General features: G+C 37.9%; 1 protein-coding gene across 1 annotated transcript in view; it reads right to left on the bottom strand.

Annotated features, from left to right (window-relative positions):
• Positions 1-12,992: 12,992 nt before the first annotated feature.
• Positions 12,993-25,774, bottom strand: part of LOC126977112 (transmembrane protease serine 9) — a 44,665-nt gene continuing 31,883 nt past the window's right edge. The window contains exons 7-12 of the mRNA XM_050825815.1: positions 24,723-24,844; positions 23,239-23,477; positions 20,494-20,696; positions 16,485-16,641; positions 16,204-16,362; positions 12,993-15,508 (exon numbers count right to left, since the gene is read on the bottom strand). Of these exons, the coding sequence (XP_050681772.1) occupies positions 15,389-15,508; positions 16,204-16,362; positions 16,485-16,641; positions 20,494-20,696; positions 23,239-23,477; positions 24,723-24,844 (1,000 nt within the window). The 3' untranslated portion in view covers positions 12,993-15,388. The remainder of the gene's footprint in view (positions 15,509-16,203; positions 16,363-16,484; positions 16,642-20,493; positions 20,697-23,238; positions 23,478-24,722; positions 24,845-25,774) is intronic.

The following is a 25,774-nucleotide window of genomic DNA, read 5'->3' as shown; positions in this document are numbered from 1 at the left end:
TACTAGCTGACCCGACAGACTTTGTTCTGTCAATAAACGGTTCGAGAGATATGGTAAATGCGTGGGTGAGTGCGTGGGTGGGATCGTGACACGACAAACTATATATGTAAACCTTCCTTGAGCTTTAACGAATCTATTACAAAAGATTTCATTGAGATCGGTCGAATAGTTTAGGAGGTATTAGGGAACATACAAACATACATTCTCTTTTATATATATACTAGTGGACCCAACAGACGTTGTCCTGTACACACGTCTTAAATTTGCAAAATCTGTCCAGCCGTTAAGAGGAGTTCTTATTTATATGGACGGAGAGAATTATATTATATGGACGGAATTGAGAATCTAAACCAATCTCAAATTCACTGGAACACACAAAAATATCATCAAAATCGGTCCAGCCGTTTAGGAGGTAGTTCAATTGTGAATCTAAACCATCCTCGAATCCCCTTGAACTCACACAAAAAATTTCATCCAAATCGGTCCAGCCGTCTAGGAGGAGTTCAGTGACATACACACGCACACAAGAAATATATATATAAAGATATATAATACATACGTATACTGGATGACGTCTTTCTTAAATGATAACTGTAATATAATATTCTGAAAAATAACTGTATAACAATATCGTTATGTTACACAAACCATATTTTCTACAACATGACTCAACATTTATTATGAGAAAGGGAAATGGTTACATATTCAAAGCCCTAACCATTAATCTTTCTCCGCTGAAGGTAATATTCGCGATAAGATTAATAAGTCACGCACAACGATTGAATAGTTATATTATATTTGAATTGTTAATCACATTAAAAATATTAAAATTTTGACCACAGTATATCTATTGCTTAATATCATTTGGAGTCGATTCTACTTTGAAATATGAAAATATGAGTGGCAAATATAAAACATATTAGTTCCATAATACGTAATAATGATTCGGTTGTTAGAAGAAGTACAAAATCACATTGCAGTAATTGTAAGTATTTCATTTTAGTGAAATACATTTAATGAAAATAAAGTTTATTTAAACCAAAACATTCAGAAGCTCTCCAGCTCTATAGTATTAGAATAATTAAGAAAAAGGAGTACAATTTAACAGATCCTGTTTTCAAAATTATAAATATTCGTATTAACTTTAAACACTTCAGGAATCTGCAGTAAAAAGACATAAAGACGACCCGTTTCTATCAATCATTCATTCAAACGCGACAGATAAACATCGTGTTCGTCTCTGTGTTGTCGCTGCCTTTCTACAGCAATTTGTATTTCAATGAAACATGTATTTACATTTTTATTCATTTCTTTCATAGCTAGATTATGAAGATATTTGATAAAATAAAAAACTTAGTATAGATGAAAATAATATAATATTAATTTCCGAGGCAACTCGAAAAGTGCACACCGAGTGCAAGATATACACTCCGATTCTGGATATCACACAAAATCTGTGTTATTAATAAACGGCAACGCTCCTGTGATTCCTCTGGTGTTGCAAGAGATTGTGGGCGGCGGTGATCACTTAACAATAGGCGACCCGTACGCTCGTTTGTCCTCCTATTCCATAAAAAAAAAACGCGAAGTCACTCCAAATTTAAAACTTTTTGCCTTGAATATCTTTACCTTTGTCACTACAGAATTACATGACAGGGAGAAATAATTTTAAACTTAGGGTAAGTTTTCATTGCGTATGTATATTAATAAGACAGAAACTGTGTTATTATTAAACGCGCAGTAAAGTTATTCCAAAAGTTTTCGTCTTTCTCTTACGTTCGTTTACATTGCGTTTATTAATAAGGCAGAAAGAGTCTAGCATCCGAGTAGCTTATTGTTGTATTAGCGTAACTTTGCTGCTGAGGAGCTTTTCACCTTCCACCATCAATATGACAACATCTGATTTGATTGTGGATGGTATAGAAGTTGTAACGGATACACCAGAGGGAAACTGATTCAGTACTAAAATGCTTTACATTGCGAATAAAGAACGATGAGGAAGTTTTTATTTAAATTGAAATCTTCTTAGACGCGCTGGCACTTTAGTTAGAGAGTATTGAATGAGACTGAGCAGTCACGCTGGGCTATCTCTGAAGTTTTCGTTACCATAGTACGTTCTTTTTTATAATTATTATGGATTTCCGCAAAATAACTCCTAATTCAATCAATGTTCCGCTTCACTACGACACACACATTCATTTAAATCGGAAAGAGACAAGATAGTGAAAAGTGACCACCGCCGCTCCAGCGTTCTTGTACCTTCTAAATTAGAGAATATGCAACTTTCAAGTTGCGTTCTGTATACGACTCCTAAAGATGATAAAAGCTCTGGTTTGTTTTTTTTAGAAAGGTATTCATGACCTTGTTGAATTCTATAAAATATTGGTATACGAAACAAAAGCAGACTATGGTATATTTTGGTCATCAAGTCCTTTGACTTTTGGTTTTAAGTTAAACTTCCATTTCACGTAACTGCGCTGCAGGAATACAAAAGCTCATAATTTCTTGATTGAGTTTCTCAATTCACTACCGCGCTTGTCTATGCTAATTTTAATTAAACTTTTGTTTGAATATTAATTACTATAAATATATTGCAGCGAAACACAAAGTTGGAGTGATCGTTGAAGAGACCATTACTAAAACTTGCAATAAAATGATGAAGAATCTATAAGATAACTTTATGTTTTACTTAATTTTTCAACAATTTACCACTACTTGGGATTATGCCTAAATGAGAAGAAAGTCAGTGGCACTTTTTTCTAATTATTAAATATGATTAGATGATAATATGGGAAGACGGCGAGTGGTCAAAATATTTTCTGAGGGATGATTATCGTGATCATGATGAGGTAAGGTTGGTCACATGTCAGGATCTCGTGGTTATCCATTGTAGTGGTCACGACATCAAGTAAAACACAGTCTTACAAACACCATTATTAACAACAAACGTTACAATTTTAATGGTAGCTATACTTCACAAAGCCATAAGGCTTTGTGACGTTCTTATAACGATTGAACGAATGAAACATTATTCGATATTATCGGTCCTAACCCTACTCTTAGTTGAAAATGTCAGAGACGAATATTTGAATTTTACAAATAATCAAACGTCACTTTTACGATAATCTCAACGACACCTCCTAGGCTGTCGATGCTATTATCGTTTCAAGTTATATAGATATATTTGCCATACAATATACATACTTAATAAATATTATTGAAATAATTATAATATGTGATTTACTATTCAACAGGATTATTTTACTACTAAGTCATTTAATTCATTTTGTTGATCGTTTATACATAGAAATAATGCAAATGGCCGCCTGAGAAATAGGAAGTCGACGAGAAGGGTTGAGTTACTTTTTTTTACATTTTTCACATTATCCGCGAGTTTTGTTTTATTTATTCAATTTTAAATGGTCATATTATATTCATTACATTTTTTTTTACATTTACATTATGTGTAAATGATACCAAATTGGTGGTGCAGAGTCTGGCATGGTCCTTAGCGCCTAAACTATGTTTTCACTTTTAGCACAGATAATGTTTAGGTTTGAACATATTTCATTCACACTAACATAGTAAAAAAATCAAAATATTAGTCTATGGTAAGGAATTCGAACATTTGTTAGAGTAGGATAGTTGCGATATATTCGGAGTATTATCGTATCGTTCCGAATGTATCGTTGTCGATTTTGCGAGTAGACCTCCTGAGCTAAGACGAATTGCAAATAACCTTTGTACTCGCTTCTTGTCTCAACGTTCTAGAATACGACGTATTAAAGATAACCAAAAAGTTGAGAAAGGCCGAGGACAGGACGGAGTGGACAAAACTGGTTAAAACAGTCGACCAGACTCAAAACAATAGTGGACACGACCTGCAGCAATGACGAACATGACCGAAAAGAACATAAGTACTAAATTTAAATATTAGCAATTATTAATACGACGAAATTTATAATATTATATATATATTTATTTCTAGGAAATAACAAAAATAACTTTCAATTTCATTCATTTGATGAAACCAACAAATACCTCAAATCCGCCGCTAATGAGAATTAAGAAAGTTTAAAGCTGTCCAAAAGTTAAATTAACTCTGAACGACAAGCCAACACAGCCTAACTCTTATTATATCTAATTTATCAAGTTTAATTTACATATTTATTTGTTGTTTTATATGTAAGAAATAAATGAGCTGTATAACGATATTTATCAAGTTTTTTTTTTTAATTTTCCATTGGGGCTTTTATACCAAGAAGATGTGCTATGAAAAACTTACTTTTTTTTTTAATTTTTATTTAAATACGATTATTACAATTTTGTTTTTCAAAAAATATAGTATATCATTGGGGAATTTTTTGCAAGAAGCTTTGAAAAATGATATCCTGTAAGTGATGTCCATTTTCTGCTTCGCACCTACGTGCTCTTTTTAGCATATTTTCCACAACTTATCACAAAGTTTCGGGTGTATTGGCCTTGATTTCATTTCAATTGTTGGTTTTTAGTTAGAGTATGTTTCTTGGTTTGTTGACGTACACTCTTTCTTTCAAATATCCCCAAAAAAATTTTCAGGAGCTGTTAAATCTGGTGAACGAGGAGGCCAGTTAAATTCGCTTGTGCGCGAAATAATGCGTCCGCCGAATATGTCCCTTAACAAAGCCATTGAGGCACCTGCAGTATGTGCTGTGGCTCCATCTTGTTGAAACCACAAGTTTGGATGGTTTTCCACAGCTGGCCTAACATAATTTTCAAACATCGTCCGATATGCACCACCGCTTACAGAGATTGAGACACCATTTTTTTTTTCAAAAAAATATGGGTCAATTATCCTTTCAAAGGATACACCGCACCAAACAGTACAATTAAGTGGGTGTGATTATCACTGATCAACTACTTTTGGATTTTCCGCAGCCAAAATCCTGCAGTTTTGCTTGTTGATTGCCAGTTTTGCATTGAATTGGAAATGGGCTTCATCACTCATTACCAAATTGTGAATAAAGTTTAGATTTGCCTCCGCTTTTTCACGGAAACGAATGGCATATTCAAGCCGTTTCTGGTAGTCTGTCATCTTAAATTTTTGCACAATTTGAACTTTATATGGGAACAAGTCTAATGTACTCAAAATTCTCTGCGGCGTACGTGATAGTCCGTGTTGTGTTGAACGCCTCCTTGTTGATGTTGATAGACTATCCTGCACGTTCTATCGTACACGTTCCATATTTTGACCAGTGTGCACGATCGGTGTTTTTCCGGCACCAGGAAGGGTTCTTACAGACCCATGTTGACGAAAATTTCCAATCAAATGGTTTATTGCTGACGCTGTGGGTGCTTCTTGACTAGATCTTGACTAGATCGTCGGTCCATCTTATGGGGGGCCTACCAACACTAAGTGTTGGTAGGCCGGGCTTTCGGTACGTTGCAGTATGTGCCGTGCCCACTGCCACTTCAGTTTCGCAATTATCTGGGCTATGTCAATGACATTAGTTCTCCTACGGATCTCATTATTATTTACATACTTATTATTTTTTAAATACTTAATTTGGACAAACTTTTACGAATATGGTTTGTACTGACATTTTCCTGCCTTCTTCAAGCCTTTTCTGCTTTTAAGGAATCCTCTTACGCTATACAATAACTTGCATTTTATAATTTTTTTCAAGTAAACTGACTTTAACATTATACATAGCTTAATGACTATACATTCACAATAACATTAACACAATATAATAGTAAAAAACGTTCCTTCAAAATAGAATACTTAATTCAATAAACTTTAGCCAAACCCTTTTTCAAGATGGAATAGAGTTTTTGCGAATCAAGACTCAGAGAAAGAAATTGATTAATGGCACAAAAGCTCTCTGAAGAGCTTAACCGCTATAATATATATATAGTTGGTGTGTATTCAATTATATAATAAAATGTATTATATTATCGTGAGGCGAAAACCTTGGATCTTTTAAGCACAAAGGAAGAGTGTGAGATTTAGCACTTTTTTTTATGGAATAGGAGGACAAACGAGCGTACGGGTCACCTGGTGTTAAGTGATCACCGCCGCCGACATTCCCTTGCAACACCAGAGGAATCACAAGAGCGTTGCCGGCCTTTAAGGAAGGTGTGCGCGCTTTTTAAGCTCATTCCACAGCTTTGTAGTACGTGGAAGAAGCTCCTTGAAAACCGCACTGTGGAGGACCGCCACACATCCTGGTGGTGGAACAGATGGTGGGGATGATATCCTAATTTGTGGCGTGTCGTGCGAAGGTAGAATTTGGCGGCAGGAATCAGGTTAAACAGCTCTTCGGAACACTCCCCGTGATAAATGCGACCACAATGAAGCGACGTCTCTAAGCAACGCCAAATGATCCAGCCGTTCACAGAGCACTGGGTCCCCGTCAATTCGAGCTGCTCTGCGTTGCACGTGGTGAAATGGATCGAGCTGATACTGGGGTGCGCCAGACCAGAGATGACAGCAATACTCAATGTGTGGCTGGACCTGCGCTTTGTAGAGCGCTAGAATATGGGCCGGCTTGAAGTATTGCCGTGCTCTATTGATGACGCCCAGCTTCTTCGAAGCCAATTTGGCTTTGCCCTTCAAATGGCCATGGAATTGGCAATCGCTCGAGATTTCGAGACCCAGTATTCCGATACTAGGCGAGGCTTTAAGGGAAGTGTTATCGAAGAGCGGTGATACGACAAATGGGGTTTTTTTAGTGGTAAACGCGCAAACTTGAGTCTTCTGGGGGTTAAATTGGACAAGGTTTAATTTACCCCATTCCGCGACCTTCTCGAGAGAGGACTCGATAGAAGACACAAGTTTCTCCCGGCACTGGTCGACGTTTTCCCGAGAGAGACCTGCATGGCCCGTATATACGGCATCACCAGTGCTGTCGTCTGCATAGCAATATATGTTGGAGGTGTCCAACATATCGTTGATATGCAGAAGAAACAGCGTGGGAGATAGCACACAGCCTTGGGGCACTCCAGCGTACACGGGTTTGGGATTCAAGCAAAAACCGTCGACAACGACTTGTATGCTGCGCCCAGTGAGGAAGCCACTTGCATAAGCTCTCGGGAAGCCCAAATGATGGAAGTTTAGAGAGGAGTGCCTCGTGCCATACACGATCAAAGGCCTACGCCATATCCAGGCTAACTGCCAGGCCTTCCCCCTTGCTTTCGAGAGCCGCCGCCCATCTATGTGTTAGGTATACCAGAAGATCACCTGCCGACCGACCATGGCGAAAGCTGTATTGTCTGGCGGTTAATTATGCTCTCCATGATTTTGGAGAGCAGGGAGGTTATAGCAATAGGCCTGTAGTTTGCCGGATCCGAACTGTCTCCTTTTTTTGGGTCGGATGGACAAGGGCTGAATTCCATGAGTCAGGGACTACGCCTTTGGAATAAGAGTGCCGGAATAAACGCGTTAACACCGGCGTCAACTCAGGGGCACACGTTCTAAGCACGATTGGAGAAATGCCATCCAGTCTGCTCGACTTCCTGACGTCCAACGAAAACAGAGCTCGCCTAACAATTTTCTGTCTGAACTGTACTTCAGGCATAGAGCTCCGACACCGCGGGATGGTCGGCGGTGTTTTTCCGTTGTCGTCAAGAGTCGAGTTGGAGGAGAAAAGAGCGCACAGGAGATCGGCTTTCTTTTTTGCCGTATGGGCCTGGGTGTCATTCCTCATGTGCAATGGCGGCATGGACGGCTGGCTGAAGTTACCAAGAGCAGCTTTCGACAACGACCAGAACTTGCGTGTTCCGGTCGGGTTACTGGAAAGCTGCTCGCCGATTTTGACGACGTGCTTTGACTTCGCACGGGCGATTTGCCGCTTAAAAAATCTGGAGGCACGGTTATATTTCCTCTTAAGAACTTTGCAGTTCGGATCCTTTGTGCCCAGCGCCGCAACCCAAGTTCGATACGCCTGTTTTTTGCAGTCAGATGCTGCTTGAACTGACGCATCGAACCAGGGCTATGATCTGCCACCGATCGGTAATACAGAGCTTGGTATAAAAATATCCATGCCCTGCAGTATCACATCGGCTACTGCAACGGCGTAGGCACTAGGATCATCCGAAGGGAAACAAACTTTGCCCCAAGGGTAGGATTCAAAAAAAGGAGCGCATCCTATCCCAATCTGCTCACTTGTAGTGCCAAACGCGGCGGGTCGCTGGTGGTCTGCGTCGTTGGCGTCGGATGGGCACTACACTTCTGACCAAGCAATGGTCGGACGTTCCGAAAGGGGCGTCGACAGAGACCTGGTAACTACCGGGATGTGTAGTCAGCAGAAGATCTAATAAGGACGGCATGTGGCTGTCCACATCCGGGAGCCGCGTCGGCGACTCAACCAATTGGGACAGACCATACGCCAATGCAAAATTATGCACAGATCACCCTGCGTAGTCTGTGGTACGTGATCCAAGCCATTCGGCATTGTGCCCGTTGAAATCACCCAAGACTACGATTTCAGCGGAGGGGATCTGAGCAAGCACGTCATCAAATGCCGCTTGAACGCAGCCCATGAGGTGATCCGTTTCTGTGTTACCACTATGGGACCTGTAGACACACGCATAGATGCGGACGCGGTCCAATAAATCTACGCGGAGCCAGAGAGTAGACAGGTCCCTACCCTCAAAATTACGGAGACGGCGACAGCAGATATCCTCCCTAACGTACACACATACTGGGGTATGTATGTACGTCGCTGGGGCGAGGCATAAAATTGTGCTCAATTTTGTACCCGGGGTACGATAAATATGACTTATCGCTAGGTCGAGATATTTGCGTCTCCGTAAGGAAACACAAGGCCGGCTGCGCCGTCTCAAGGTGGTGTTGGACGGCGTTTAAGTTGGAGTGATGTCCCCTGATGTTACAAAAGTCCACATTAAGCGTAGAGCGGGTTGCCGTGGTGATACTGCCTCGTTTGTCGCGGTACTGTGCCCTCCCCAGAATACGAGGGGCAGCCCGAGCGGAAATGCTCGGGGAGGGATTCTCCGGCTCTACAGGAGCCGGTACCCTCCTGGGGTAATTTGAAAGTGGGAGAGTCACGCTAGCGTCTTTTGACGTCAGCACAATCGGGCTAGACTCGTCCGGGTTACTTACCACACTCGCACAGAATACCCGCGTGAAGTAGCGGCCTAGTGCCGCTATGATTCGCATAGGTTAGTGTCGAGGACCGGAGGCCATCCCATCCCCCCTCCCCTTCCCCTCGACAAAATACGAGAGCGGTATCAAAAGAGAAATTACCAATTAGCATAATTTACAAGGAGTAGAAGAGCAGAAAGCTAAACCAATAAACAATACAATGAAATATTTGAATCGTTGTTCACGTTTTATTTAAGAAAGTCAAACATGAGCCTAAATGGCAGATAAGTAAAAGATTAAAAAATTCAATATTAACATTTTTATTTGCAACAATGGCCGAATTGTAAGCTGCGTAGCGCAGCTTGCAATAGTAAATTAGTAGGTAATGCCGACTAGTAAATTTGTGTTATGTATTAGGTATTTATTTGGACTGGAAATAGGCGGAACGGTGCAATTTAATTCTAGTAAATATAATAGTTCAACTAAAATTTATGGCGATATAAATTCCAGAATCAGATAAAAACAATAAAAAAACAACTAAATGTGTAAAAAGTTCTGTTTGTACAGTAATTGAGACGTGTAGACAATCGACATAAGGCAACCAGTTCAATTCGTCAGCAACATTTTAAAATCAATGGAAACAAATGATGACAATGAATACCTACAAATTATAAACGGCAGCAGTTATCCAATTACTCTGAAAAGCTTAATGGAATGCATGGGTTATAATTATCCACTCCCTACCTGTATACGTTGCGCTGATCTTGATTGGCATAAAATTGATCGCCTTTTTCATGGTGATTGCAATCTGATAAGGACAAACGTGATAATTTACAAGCACTCAGCTTTCATGTGCCATGTATATAATAAGATATTTTTTAAACAAGAATTTAATAGTAAACGGTATATTCAATCTACTAGGCTATGAATAAGACTAGTCTTATAAGATTACTAGCTGTTACCCCCGACTTCGCTTGCGTTAAATTGTGTATCGCTCATGGGAACTTTTAAAAAATATATCGCGTTGTCCAGTGAAAGTTCTCAATGTATATATATCTATACTCATTATAACTAACGAATGTAAACCGAAACCTATTTAGGATCTTACTGATCCCGAATAAGATGTAAATTTCTTGACAGACGGACAGACACACAGATATTAGGATATCTGTCTCCTGAGTTTTTCAATCAGACGTAGGGAGCCCTAAAACATAGGTATGTATGTGTATATCATCATTTGATGCACATGTAAATAAAAATTGTCTTTACAATTATTTTGAATTAGAACTCAGCCACTCTTAAATACGATACTGATATTGTGGTCATAAAACTTGTACGCTGCAGTCATCTAGGATTTAAAATATATCCCGATTTCGTTTTATTCTATCCCGAAAACATGACAACGACAACCGTATTGTTCTAATAATAAGTTTGCGTAGCAGCCATCTTGGATTTCAAAATTTACCCTGAATTCGTTAACTTCTATCCCGAAAACATGACAACAATAACCATATTGTTCTAGTACGTGGGTAACACTGACAATGTTTAGAACTGGCCAGTTAGTAACATTGCTAATGAAAACTTTTTGAATTTCAATTTTAGAACTCTTTGGTAACCAAATGTAGTTGCATTCATTTGTCATTTGTTTTTGTGTATTGGCGGCAAATCTTAAACTCTTGTGACACGTGAAAATGAACCTAACGCGAGAAAATTTTCGGTCAATGATTGATTATGACTTTCCTTGTGGGCTTACTCAACAACAAAGCTATGATAGGCTGCGATTAGCATTTCTTAATGAAGCCCCATCTCGTGCCACTATTTACAATTGGTTTAATGAGTTTAAGCGTGGACGTAGTAATCTCAGTGATGATCCGCGTGAGGGACGTCCTTAAACAGCGACTACTGAAGATAACATCAGTGCTGTGCGACGCATGATAGAGGAAGATACGAGAGTGACCTATCAGCAGATACGTGCAAGCTTAGGCATTGGTATGAGTCAAGTTCAAAAAATATTACACGAACATTTAGGCGTCAGGAAGCTTTGTACCAGATGGATTCCCCATACTTTAACTGACGACCAGAAACACCTTCGCATGGACTGGTGCCGCCAAATGTTAGATAAGTTCAACGTCTGTGACCTACCAACAACGAAGTCTTAAACGTAGTTTATCTTTTTTATTACAGAACAATATTTAGCTTGTGTTTAACTAAAAGGTCGTTAAGCACGTCATAAATAGAAGCGTTCAGAACAATAGGAACGGAACGCAATTTTTGACAGCTTTCATCTATCTGTCATCATAATATAATCTAAATCTTCTTTGAATATAATATATCCATGAGACATTCGTTAGACAAGATTCGACTCGTGTTGAAATATAAGCAATGTCTACAGATTGTTTTACGCTAAGCAACAGAAAAATACAGATTTTTTAATAATACATCAAAAAAAAACTAAGTTTATAAGAACCGACTTAAATTTTAAAAATTAATTGTAAAAGTATTCTAAAGGAATCAATTTTGAGAAAATAAATGCCTAATAATAATAATAATAATTATAATAATATATAATCAACCTCAATGGAAGCTCCTAAAAAAGCCGTACACAAAAATCAATTATAATATCAACCACGTAGACAAAAATTTTCATAAAAAATGTTCATAAAATGAAAATTTTATGAACTTTTTTTAAATCAATTAATTATATTTTATTATAGGATTTGTACTTCAGTTAGACTAGTTCTTCCATAACAAAAATATATAGAAATGTTAAAATAATTGTTTTTGAATATGTGCAGCTAATTATAATCTTATAGAGCATAAATACTGTTGAGCATCAAACTATTTTCAATGCACAATATTACTAGCGATCCAATAACTCTGAAAAATATTTTCTTTGAGAAGCTTCTGTGGAAAGTTTTGCTACTAAAAGAGTTTTATAAAGAGCTTCCATAATACTTATTTCCTTTTGAATTGTCCAATTAAGTTAGTCGAGCGAGCTATAGTGCAAGTAAATCAGTGAACTTTGTAAATACGATTCGATCTCTAGGAATTATTTATTTGTGCGGAATTTATGTGATGTGTTTGGTTGACTGTGCAGTAGATGGCCCAGAATTGTAAAAGTGGAGAGCTTTTGATGTGGCCCTCGTCCCCCCCTGGGATTGAAAGGAAAGTCAGCTCAAGTGAGACCGGTTTCGACAACTGTGTGTTGAGGTGTTCTGTATGAAAGCACTTCATCATTCGAAATATAGGAGATGTAAGTGTTGTTAGAACATTTATTGAATTAGCCTCTATTTTGCGGATTCTTTATATATATATATATATTATATATAGAATAGTAGTATAGATATATAGAATATATCTATAGTATAGATATATAGAATAGTATATATATATCCAAATGTTTTAAGTTATCAATCTTATTCCACTCTACACGAATTCAGAAGCCGCTCTTCAAATCGGTCTCAGGTCACAATTAGGCGAGTCAACACCTCCTGAGGATGCCTCGTGTAGAGGCGAATCACGTGTCGAATTGATTAAAGACAAAACTTAGCGCAATTAACTATGGAATGGATATTATTAGAACTACAAGAGAATCCTAGTTTAAGAAAAGACTACAATAATTGAAACAGTGTGTCCATTAACTCGATATTAACTTGATGTGAAAAGCTAAGGCATTTCACGCGGTACGCGTTAGTCACGGCTGTAGCTCTAACGCAAATAGAAGAAAACTGTGATACTATGTTATGTGAAGGCCGTGTGTACGGAAGTTCTTTAAACCCTTCTGAAAGACAAGCGTGACAAATAAGTAAGTTTGAATAACCTAAAAAGAATGCCTGCGAGAGAAAACTACAATTCCATTTCAAAAATTTATTGTAACTAATGACACTTTTAATTATCTTATAAATACAATTATACAGTAATATAAAGTATCATAAGATGGAAGATCATTGTATTGACAGTGTTGTCAACGAAATTGTAAACATTTTGCATTTTCTTTGTTTAGCATATTATAATGTTATTTCTAACTACAAAGACCAGTGGTATGCTTCATACAATGTTGGAAAATCTCACTAAGACCGTTTGGTTTTAAAACTAAATATTACATTAGCGAGTAACAATCACCTTCACATTTACAAATTTTTACTAAAATTTATGCGTTATTTGTATCCCACGATACAAACGCGCTTACTTCGCTACCAGCACTTACAACTTATCATAAATGTTATGTTTGTTGATCTCAGGATCTACGAGTACCTCAGAGCTGAAAGTATGAAGTATTAGGATGCTAGTAGATCCTGTCGATGACACCACAATTGCTTAATTTTTTTTTTAAATATAAATTTGAATACATACTATAATCCCAGTACAGGATGACGAAAACACCTTAAAATAAAACTTATTGCTAAGATTCATATTTTATATAAATAATGCAATGTGACGGTTCCGTAGAGTTGTAATACCTAAGTCTTTAGTTTATCTCTCTGAACACATCAATAATCTAAATAAGAAGAAGGGCTACTATTACACAGGAAGAAATATTACATATTGTATAAGGGAATCTCGGTGTTATGTGTCGCATGTTATGATTGAGTTTTACATAAACAATCTGCTTTTTTTTATGGAATAGGAGGACAAACGAGCGTACGGGTCACCTGTTGTTAAGTGATCACCGCCGCCCACAATCTCTTGCAACACCAGAGGAATCACAGGAGCGTTGCCGGCCTTTGAGGAAGGTGTACGCGCTTTTTTTGAAGATACCCATGTCGTATCGTCCCGGAAACACCGCACAAGGAAGCTCATTCCACAGCTTTGTAGTACGTGGAAGAAAGATCCTTGAAAACCGCACTGTGGAGGACCGCCACACATCCAGATGGTGAGGATGATATCCTAACTTGTGCCGTGTCGTGCGAAGGTGGAATTCGGCAGCAGGAATCAGGTTAAACAGCTCTTCGGAACACTCCCCGTGATAAATGCGGTAGAAGACACACAATGAAGCGACGTCTCTACGCAACGCCAAGTGATCCAGCCGTTCACAGAGCACTGGGTCCCCGACAATTCGAGCTGCTCTGCGTTGCAAGCGGTCAAATGGATCGAGCTGATACTGGGGTGCGCCAGACCAGAGATGACAGCAATACTCCATGTGTGGCCGGACCTGCGCTTTGTAGAGCGCTAGTATGTGGGCCGGTTTGAACTATTGCCGTGCTCTATTAATGACGCCCAGTTTCTTTGAAGCCAATTTGGCTCTGCCTTCCAGATGACCACGAAATCGGCAATCGCTCGAGATTTCGAGACCCAGTATTCCAATACTAGGCGAGGCTTTGAGATAAGTGTTGTCGAAGAGCGGTGATACGACAAATGGGGTTTTTTTAGTGGTAAACGCGCAAACTTGAGTCTTCTGGGGGTTAAATTGGACAAGGTTCAATTTTCCCTATTCCGAGACCTTCTCAAGAGAGGACTCGATAGAAGACACAAGTTTCTCCCGGCACTGGTCGACGATTTCAGGAGAGAGACCTGCATGGCCCGTGTATACGGCATCACCAGTGCTGTCGTCTGCATAGCAATGAATGTTGGAGGTGTCCAACATATCATTGATATGCAGAAGAAACAGCGTGGGAGACAGCACACAGCCTTGGGGCACTCCAGCATTCACGGGCTTCGGGTTCGAGCAATATCCGTCGACAACAACCTGTATGCTGCGCCCAGTGAGGAAGCTGGAGGTCCACTTGCACAAGCTCTCGGGAAGCCCAAATGATGGTAGTTTGGAGAGGAGCGCCATACACGATCAAAGGCCTTCGCTATATCCAGGATAACTGCTTAAATATTAATCATTTATTCTGGATAGTATTTTATTTACTATGTTGTTCGACATCACTCGAAAATAATCCATGTAATCCAGGTACCTATACCTATATTTAGAAGCGCAGTTGATGCATTTATTTATTCTGTGACGGAGCGTCCCCACAGCGATGTGAATGTTCCAACAGCGATTATAATAAGCGATATAACTGCGACTCGAGTTAATTGATATCTAACTAGTAATCGGTACCTTATTAAGTAGGAAGTGTTGTACTAACAGCTAGGACTTACGTATTAATTTATTAGCGAAAAAATTGGTGTTCTTCAAACCCAAACTATGGCCCTGAAGCATATATATAGCCTTGAAGCTTATGCAGAAATTAACAAACGATCCAACTGATCACCGAACGGGGTGATCTTAGAGAAATTAAACCGTCATGTGCAATCTCCACAGTACAACCGTCATAATAGTGAACAACAGAGTTTTTCGAGTTAATTCGAGTGTCATTAATTGTCAAAATACTTATTACTCATAACGGATTTCATCCAAGACACATAACCGGCAGTTCTCGTATAGATTCCATATTTACCACGTTTACCGCACCCATCACCGAAACTGGTGATACCCTAGAAATAAAATTAAGTAATTAGTATATATTGAAAAGAAAAAACAAAATAGTTTTTTGATATTGGTATTGGTATAGAGACTCCTGTTCCCGCAATTAAACTACTCAGTTCGGTCAATTTTATGTGCATTATTGGCCCTCACTCCAACCAGCTCGGCTTCTCCTAGTAGTTCAGAAAACATCAGGGTTGTTCGCACACTCCTCGGAGCGATCTCGTATTAACTAAGGTTTTTGCCCGTTGTGTGGATACTCCTGCACATTCCAGGATTTCATGAGTGACAGTTTCGTCCTCAGCGGAGAAGGGCGCTGGTGTGGGACACGCCAACAATCTGGCTCCTTCAAGTCTAAGTTACGTCAGTTGGTGCTAGGGCTGCTGCTTCTATTGCTGAAGAGCGCAAGCATCACAAATGTGTCGGTTTCGGTGAGTTTTACATCTTTGTGCCATTTGGTGTCGAGACACTTGGCCCGTGGGGCCCAGAGGCAAGGAGAATGTACAAAGTACTATCAACGCGCCTCCATAGGTTGACTGGAAACCCAAGCGCTAGCAGCTTTTTCAGTCAACGGATCAGCCTAGCTATCCAACGCAAAATATCTGCCAGTATTATTTTAATGATAGTTTTAATTTAATGTAATTATAGTGTTTTAAATATTGTTATAAGGTTTGTTTTATTCAACAAGATTGTGGCATTATTGAACCTGTAAGTAATATCGCAGCGAGCGGTCTCGACACAGTAGCGGGCCGCCGGAGTCCCCGGCACAGGAGTCCCGCCGTCCGCGCCCCGCACACACCATGTTGTCTGTGATGGCGTACTGCCAGTACGAGCGTCGACACACACCCTGCTGTATCGTTGACACCTACAACGTTGTTCATTTAAGCTAGGATCACATTAAGCCTTAAAGCAATGGCGGCGATCAGCAGATTACCGCGTTAATGGTCATTAAGGGTATGTGAAGCCAAAAATGAAAGCTACATATACCTGTGCTTCGTGAAGTATCCTCGTGCCGTGAGCGTCGGTGGGACGCTTCTTGCCCCACCCCAGAATGACGCAGGTGGTGTGAGGTGGCAGCACGTTCTGGGGCTCCGGCAGACACGCTATTCCGTGGCCGAGGTCTGGTCTGGCTGATGACGGTAACCTTTTAACAATAACAAACAGACAAGATATAAATATCATCACAAAACTGATATCAAGACCTGTCAGTGGCATTCCGTGTTATTAATGATATTATATCAATACAAATAAAATTGCGTGCGTACAAAGTACACATGTCCGAAGTGAAACCTGCATTGTGCCTGAACCTCTAAACTGCATAGTATAAAGTTCTGGTACCTGTTGCTAGATGACACATGATTTCAACCGCTGTGAAAGACATTACTATCACTACTAATATAAATATGTTCTCCTGGTATTTATGTTGTAATACGTCAGAATATATTAAGATATACTCGCGTCATACGTAAGAAAAATCTTCAGGGCTCGTAAAGCGAATACCTCAAATTTTATATTTAGATCTTGGGAATAAATAAAAGTTGTAGAGATCCAGGTCAGGACTGTATGGCGGATGACTCATTATCTCGACACCTGCCATAGTCAAATATTCAACAGTCCATTTTGTGCAGTTCGCTGAAGCACCGTCGTGGTGAAGGAGGATCCTGATTCGAGGGTGCTACTGTCTATTTTTTTCCAAGCCAACAGGCAAACAGCGATTGAGATACCAGTGTGCAGTAACTGTCCTTCCATCTTCTAGCACAACTGTCGCGAAATGACCTTTCCGACCAAAGAATGAGGCAATCATATTTTTTCCTAGCCGATCCTCGAAAGGAAACACCCACTGAGCTAATTGTCTTTAGTTTCGGGTTCATAGCAATATATCCAGCTTTCATCACCTGTGAAGATGTCAAATGCATCGCGACAAGTTCGCATTTTATCACAATCAGCAAAGTTTAACCTAAGTTAAGTCTGAGCAAAGTCTAAATACGCTCTATAGATATTAGCCTGAGACCTGAAAAGAACGTCAAGAAACTAAGGGGTTGCTTAGTTATAAAATTGTATTAAATGAAAAATATGTAAATTTTTATCTAATGAACAACTTCTACATATTTGTATCTTTATAGAAGCGGTCGGTCAGGGAATAGGGGATACTGCAGCGCGAATAGGCAAGGAATACCGAAAAAATTAGAAGAAGAAAGAATTATCCGTTCGAATTATTGTCTTCTGAATCTCCTAATCTCAAAATATAAAATATATTAAAGATATTGAAGTGAGATAAATGTAAAATTCAAAATCCTCCAGACGCGATCGCTTGGATAATAAATTATATTTGGTATTATATTCTCTTTAAATGTCCCGTTAGTTGAATGTGCAGCCGTGAGGAAGAAAAGATAAACGAAATATATACACTGAGCTCAAATGGAAATCTACACAGAAATGTTGCACTTTATTGTAAAGGAAAGTGGTAATATTGCAAATGGCGGAATCTGGACGTAAATCTCTTTTATAGGCTTCTCCTCCATTTCTTATCAGCACTCTTCACATAATATCTAAAGTACTCTCTGTTATTGGCTTCAGTAGTAAAAAATATTATGATTATTAGCTATAAAGATAGGTAAACATTGTGTGTTCAAATATTATTTATAATCTCAACTTTATATGCAATCGTGGCTATAAGTTATTCATAGATCATCTAGACGCTATTATTACGCGAATCGAATGACAACTTATTCGTATTTATCCGATACTACTGAAAAAAATTGAACCAACAATTGGTAGTTTAAAAAATTATTTAATTTATTTAAGAATTTTGAAATTTAAAATTAACACCATACCCGGCCTTATAGACGATTGATGAAAATTATATAAATTAACAACAATCTTATTTTGCAAATTGAAAAATGGATTAATTTAATCCAAATTAATTTATTGTCATCGGTCCTCGATAAATCTACGAAGTTTGAAGTAAATCTGGCCTTTGAAAGTGGGTCAAAATCGTGCCCAAATGAGTCAGTTACAAACAAATATACGTACAGGTGAAGCTAATAAAAAGCGTGTAATAAAGGCTCTTGTCGGCCAAACTATTGGAATCAATGACTAACATTTTTCATATTAACTTACGCCAAAATCACTAGGTTTTAGCTAGAAGTTCCAGTAGAATATACTGTAAGGTATTGTGTATGTTGACTGATGTGTTCCATGATCTGTTACGACACGGCATATCTTTGAAAACCGCTTGCATGGATAGTGAGACGATATTTTTTTAGTTTTCAGGACATATCCAACATTATAGTCATAATAATAGATTTATGGTCGTAACTTAAATGGGTGGCAATTATTTTTGAAAATTTTTGCGTTCTTATGTATGTATTATAATATTATATCATAATAAATTATTATATAATATACATACTAATATATAAATTGTTGTCCGTAAGTGGCACGACAACGCCTATCTTTGCATTTTCACAACAATATGGCCGGAGTATAAAAAGTTAATACTATTTTAATTCCAATATACTGTAGTAGGTACGCTGACGTTTTTTTTCAATATACAAGTTTGTTGCATCATTTTACATTTTACATATTATATTGTAATTGAAATGATCTGTAAATCTTGATATAAAAGAGTGGCAATGAGTTTCTTGCTACTTCTTCTCATTAGCTCAACCCTTTACGAAGTAGCGGTAGATTCAATAAGAAAAATTTTTTTTTTTGACATTCATAAGTTTCATTTCCGTGACCTACGTGAATAAACTGATTTTGATTTGATTTGATTTGATTTGATTTGATTTGATTTGATTTGATTTGATACTTTGTATTTAACCCTTCGCGATCCGATACCTCTAAGATTCAACTCCATCGATTATCGATCGATTTTGGCGCGCAAATTTTACGTGTTTGAAAGTGTATGTATGCGTATTATTTTACGTATAGCAAAAGAATGCTTATAGTATAGGATAATTTCAGTGAATGTAATCTGAAGCTATAAGACCATGCATAAACTATTCATATTGCATTTTATATTATTTTACACACACGACACAAAGAAAGGAAAAACCGTTATATTTAAGAAACAATTCGTATTTTCAATGAAAACAATTGGTTTTATTTATTAGTGTATATGTTTTTATAAACAACTCTACATTATAATCTTTCTAAAAAAAATATTGCTTTCATAGTAATAGTTTGAGATATTCGTTCCGAAAGACTAAGAATATCCCTTGACCTTGATTGACCTTGAAGTGCGAGATCAATTGTGTATATTATAAAATTAAATGTAATGCTATATTTTGACAACATAATTACTTAAGTCCCCGCACCCTTTTTCCGTTAACTGTTGTATTCCCATTGTATTTTTTCTAAATTGTTAAGAATTTAACGGACTTTTATTCTATTATAAGTTCAAAGTAGAATGACAAAATAAAGCGAGAGCGAGAGCAAATAAATAAATATGAATTTGAGAAATCGCATGAGGTCGTGTGGATTTCGTCGTAGTGCCAAATGTAGCGGTGGTGTCATGTTATGTTTGTCGAATTCGTACATACGAACCTGTGATTGATAATATTAAGAACATTTACACGCATAACAATATTGGAAGCTCAAAAAGATTTTCAAAAAGTTTGGTTTAAGTTGTTTTTTTTAACCGACTTTAAAAAGGGAGGAGGTTCACATTTCGACTGTATTTTTTTATGTTTGTTACCTCAGAACTTTCAACTGGGTGAAACGATTTAAAAGCTGGTGTTGCCCGTGTGATCCAATTTAGTTAATTTCTGACAGTGGCATCCATTGAAGGAACCATAAAAATAAGATTTTGCATGAAGTTTGTGCGCGTCAACTAGACGAATAACCGATTTCGATTATTCATTTTTATCGGAAATTGTATAAATACACAAATATTTTTCTTTTACTTTTTAGTGCATATTATTATATCTATTATTTTGCAATACTTTTTGAAGTCGGTTGTTTTTTTTTAAGTATGAAGACACTTTCTTACCGCAACATGGCGACGTCGTTAACGACAGTATCAGGGTCGTATTGTGGATGTATGACAGCCTCCATAACCCTCATCTCGAGTTCACCTCGGCTTCTAACAAGAAGATCATGTTCCCCAAGCCTGACGTATAGTCTTCTACGGACGCAATGGGCGGCTGTCACAACCCAGCGAAGAGATACTAACGTACCACCGCAGAATGCTTCCTAGAATTGTATAATTAACATAAGATTATTTATGGCAGTAGACTACGGCCACCAAAGTAAGTTTATTTATTGATGCAAGAGCAAAGAATAAAAACTCAACAAACAGTAAAAACAAACAACAGAATGTCACACGTGTTAGTGTAGTAGTATTCTATAAGTTTGTTCCTCCAAAAACCTGACGTATCGTAAATTGGGTACTATGTTTAATTCAAATTTGAACCAATAGCGATAATATTCTTCTCTGAAATATAGTAGAGATTTGTTAATAACGCTCACTTCTGAACACTTATAAAATTTTGGAAACAAAATTTACGAACGATACGGGACTCGAACCCGCGACCTCCAGCGCTTAGTCGGTACTGACACCACTGAGCCAACCTTTCGAGTGACGTAAAATTCAAAAATCTTAATAATATGTCTTTATTCAACTCTCAGGTTACGGTGGCTTCATCAACAGGATCTACTTTACAGTTGACAACCTGCTCTAGAAAATTGACTTGAGATATCGCTCTTGCTAATCTAAGCAATTTGTTATTTTTTTAAAGTGATAACCCTCACTTCTGGGATTAATTACACAAATAAAATTTTGAAAACAAAATTTAGGAACGATGCGGGACTCGAAATTTTTTGTGCGGGATGTTGTTTTCAAAATTTAATTTGTGTAATATAGTAGAGATGAATATTATCTGTAAGCAAGTTATGATGCTAATATTTTATCGTAAAACTAGAGCGCTGGACTAAAGGCTAAAACTAAAACTTATCTATTAAAATCAAAGTGAAAGTTTACCAACTGTTACACAATAGACGTGAAGGAAAGTTTTGTTTATAATACAGGCTCTCGTCGCTCTGTTAGTTCTGTTTACACTAAGCTAAACATTTTATGTGAATATGTTTTTTATGGAAAAGGAGGGCAAACACGCATATTCTCTTGCAACACCAGAGGAATGACAGGAGCGTTGCCGGCTTTGAGGAATGTGTAAAACCTACGCGCTTTTTTTTAAGGTACCTATGTCGTATCGTCCCGGAAACACAGCACGTGGAACTGACGTTAACGAAAACAGAGCTCGCCTAACAGTTTTCTGTCTGAGCTGTACTTCAGGCATAGAGCTCTGACACCGCGGGATGGTCGGCAGTGTTTTTCCGTTGTCGTCAAGAGTCGAGTTGGACGCAAAAAGAGCTCACAGTAGATCGGCTTTCTCTTTTCGCGTATGGGCCAGGATGTCATTGCCTCATGTGCAACGGTGGCAGGGACGGCTGGTTGAAGTTACCAAGAGTTACCAAGTTCACGATGTATGATTGCTTTTTTTTGCTTAAGAGCTTCAAACATTTATCTGTTGACTAGGAATTAGATCGGCTCCTAGCCAGTACCGACTTACGTAGTAGTTACGGACCCTCCATATATATATTTATGTGCATTTTCGTTTTACTTCAACACTTTTAAATAATCACTGTAGAAATATTGATCATGACCGTATCGGACGAATCGCATTCGTTATCCACTTTGCAGCTCAACACCATGTGGTGCTGCACCATATCTTCGGTTAAGCTTCTGTATGGGATCACCGATCCCTATGAAAAGTTATCCTGATATATAGCATATAGCATTCGAGCACGGAGAATGTTGTCTATTTACTGCATTAATACCTGGAACATCAAGTAGATAGAGCACGATACAAATTGAACGTGACGTAAAGTGCACGTGTTACTTCACGTTAATTATTGTGTTCAATCTAACTTAACTTGACTCTATTAAAGTTTGAATACTTGGTCTCCGCACACATGCAATGTCTTATTTACTCTGTTATTACTGCAACCAGTACTTACAATCTATAAATGTGATGACATTGTATGTAGTAAGTTAATACATATTTACAACAGTGACCAACGGCCGATAATTAGGATCACTTGAAGCCTGGAATTTACAAACCGCAGTACCTGGTCCTTACTTTATGAATGGTGGTTAGTTTTTTGTAATAATTTACAAATTAAACATTACTGCCATCTGGAATATAATCGATAGCAAAACCGTAACCGAAGGAATACGTAGTCTTTTCAATAGAAATCGTAGAATCCCACGACCTTATACTTAATAAGCAGATGCACGTATACAATATTGTGAACAAAAACCAATTCAATCGTCAGATTGCCGCATCAACATTATCTACGCCGGCAAAAGCGCCGGCAGCTGTAGATGGCAATTGATACGCCCTGCGTATTACAATACGGTGCCGCTCAGTATTCTTGAAAAACCCAAAAAGTCTAAGTGACACTACAATTGCGCTCGTCACCTTGAGACGTAAGATGTTAAGTCTCATTTGTCCAGTTATTTCAGCTACGGCGCCCTTCAGACCGAAATACAATGATGTTTACACATAACTGCGGGAGAAAAGGGCGCCGTTGTGGTACCCATAATCTAGCCGGCATTCTGTGCAAGGGAGCCCATTACCAAACCCCCATTAGTAAATATTAAGTAGTATATTAATATAAGTATATGCACAAGTATCGAGTTGTTATAAGTAGCTAAAATATGGAAATAATTAACCTTGTATCTATTTAGCACAGCAACCTGCCAGATCCATTTCCCAGGAGGCGCTGGTCTTCCACCAATAATTTTAATCATTTCTTGCATACGATATCGAATCCTTTCAGCTGGTGAACCCCGATGGTATCTCCCCAGCCTACCGCAAGTTGGCGTTGTCATTGATGAGCTTCTAGAATCTTCTGGATGTATCGCTGGCACTGGCGCTGGCAACTGTTCCAGTGTATCATCACGTACTTGATCTGATTATAAATATGAATAAAAATGTCACATCCGCCATAGTAAAATAATAAAAACAAATCCTCTATAAAAAGGAAAAGACAAAACATAATATGTTTAACTCAAGGTTCCTCCATAGTGTGGTTTTCAAGGAACTTTTTTCCAGAAGTGCGGAATAAGCTTCCTTGTGCAGTGTTTATAGAATGATACGACCTTCAAAAAAAAGCATGCAAGCATGCATGCAATTCCTTAAAGGCCGGCAACGCTCCTGTAATTCCTTTGGAGTTGCAAGAGAATGTGGGTGGCGGTGATCACTTAGGACCAGATGACCCGTACACTCGTTTGGCCTTCTTTTCCATAAAAAAAATGTTATTGCAACAATTTCAGATTAATTGTATTCCTATTTGAAATGTGTTACAGAGTAACACTTGGATGTAACAGGACATACTAAAGAACTAACCTATTAACCGCTCATAACGGTTGTTAAAAGGCATAAACCATCAACAGGCCAACTAGGGACTAACTTATTTTGGACTTCTTTATTATTCTATTTGATAAAATGGTCCAAGTTTGGAGTTTTAAAATTTTTCATTAAGTATTCCAGGTTAACCTTGAAGTTTAAATTATGTAAAAGGGTGTCGAGAAGTTTGGCTCGATTGATTCAATATAAATTGTTAATGGCACTGAAAGCCTCTAAAATAAAAGTTCACTAGAATACAAATATATTTAACGAGAGTTGTGTCTTGGCGACGACTGTCAGAACTATAAAGGCTTAAATAAAACACTTATTTAAGTTTAAAACTCGTGTAACTGTAAATGTGTTTTGCATTAGATTAAGAATACTACCACCACTTTTTATTAAACATTTTCGTGTTTTCAACAAATATCTATCCAAAGGGGTTTTTCCAGAACAGTTGGAGAGTGCACGAAACTAATAGTTTACGACTTGTCAAGCAAAATCAATCACATTAAATGATTAAATTTCCTTTTATATCTTGCTGTATCTGCGTTAGAAATGTTATGTTACATAAATTGTATGTCTATACACATACGGCCTTCCAAATAAACTTGGTATAAACTTATACCTGAGAATAAATCAATAATATGCAAATGTCTTGTAAACATTTTGAGTATTCTTGGTTTATTTTCAGGTATAACTTAATGTCATGTTTATTTGTCAGGCCGATAGTGTATATCTAAATGAACAATTTTTCAAGTAGTTATAATACGCATGAGCTCAGTTTGAATCAGAGTTTAGTGATTGTCACCTGGATCCTTGCGGCGTTGCATCCGACCTCTTATCCACAGATGACAAAAGCTCCCCTCCAGATAGCAAAACGCAGACTGTTTTATGACTTTCCGGCCACAAATCGATTTCATGCGACAAATTCTGAAACAAAACAAATTTTAAATTCAATTTTTATCGGCCTTACAAATAGACTTGGTGTAAAGTTATACCTGAGAACAAACCAAGAATATGTAAAATATTGACCATATCGCGGAAAACACTGTCAATACAATAATAATTGTGAAGTTTTCCGAATATCAGGCAGCCTTGCAAATAAACGCGGGAAACATAATACGTCCGAATAAAGGAATCATAAGCGAAATATCTATTCTTAAACATTTTACAAATTCTTGATTTATACTCAGGTATAATTTTATACCAAGTTTATTGGAAAGGCCGTATGAGTTTTCTTTAGTGTTAATACAGCTAAGATTTGTCGTTAGCCGATTCGACACGTGTTTCGTTTCTATATGAGGCGTTTCTATTGAGATATTGACTTGGCGAATCCCGCACGAGACACAATTTTATGTTTCAAATTACGATGAATTTTAACTTTGTAGCCTTTCGGAAAGGGATTTGTCAAAACGGTTTTCAATACATTTAATATATTTTAAACATAAAAAATTGTACTTAAATGCTGCTAGCATGCAGCTTAGAAACTATTGGCTATCTGTTTCCAAATGTCATTGAATGTGAAGTTATTTGAGAATGTTACACTGATAGTTCCTGGACACCCATATTGCACATATGTTTTAATTGTGTTTCCATAAACTTACATATTATACAGAAGCGTGATGCAATAGTTGGACCGCAGACTCTCACCACGGAGTCCCCGGTTCAATCCCAGCCCTCCACGTACCAATGTGTTTTCGATTTTCGAATTAATAAGTATGGTTATTCGACACTATAAGGTTGTCAGCGCTCCTGTGATTCCTCTGCTGTTATATGAGTGTATGATTACATAATATCATCCGGTGCTCCGTACGTAGAACATTTGGGCTTTTTCAGTATCACATACATGTTAAAATAAAT

This window comes from Leptidea sinapis, chromosome 43 (genome assembly GCF_905404315.1).
Source record: "Leptidea sinapis chromosome 43, ilLepSina1.1, whole genome shotgun sequence".
Classification (NCBI taxonomy): domain Eukaryota; kingdom Metazoa; phylum Arthropoda; class Insecta; order Lepidoptera; family Pieridae; genus Leptidea; species Leptidea sinapis.
This window is presented reverse-complemented; position numbering and strand designations above follow the sequence as displayed.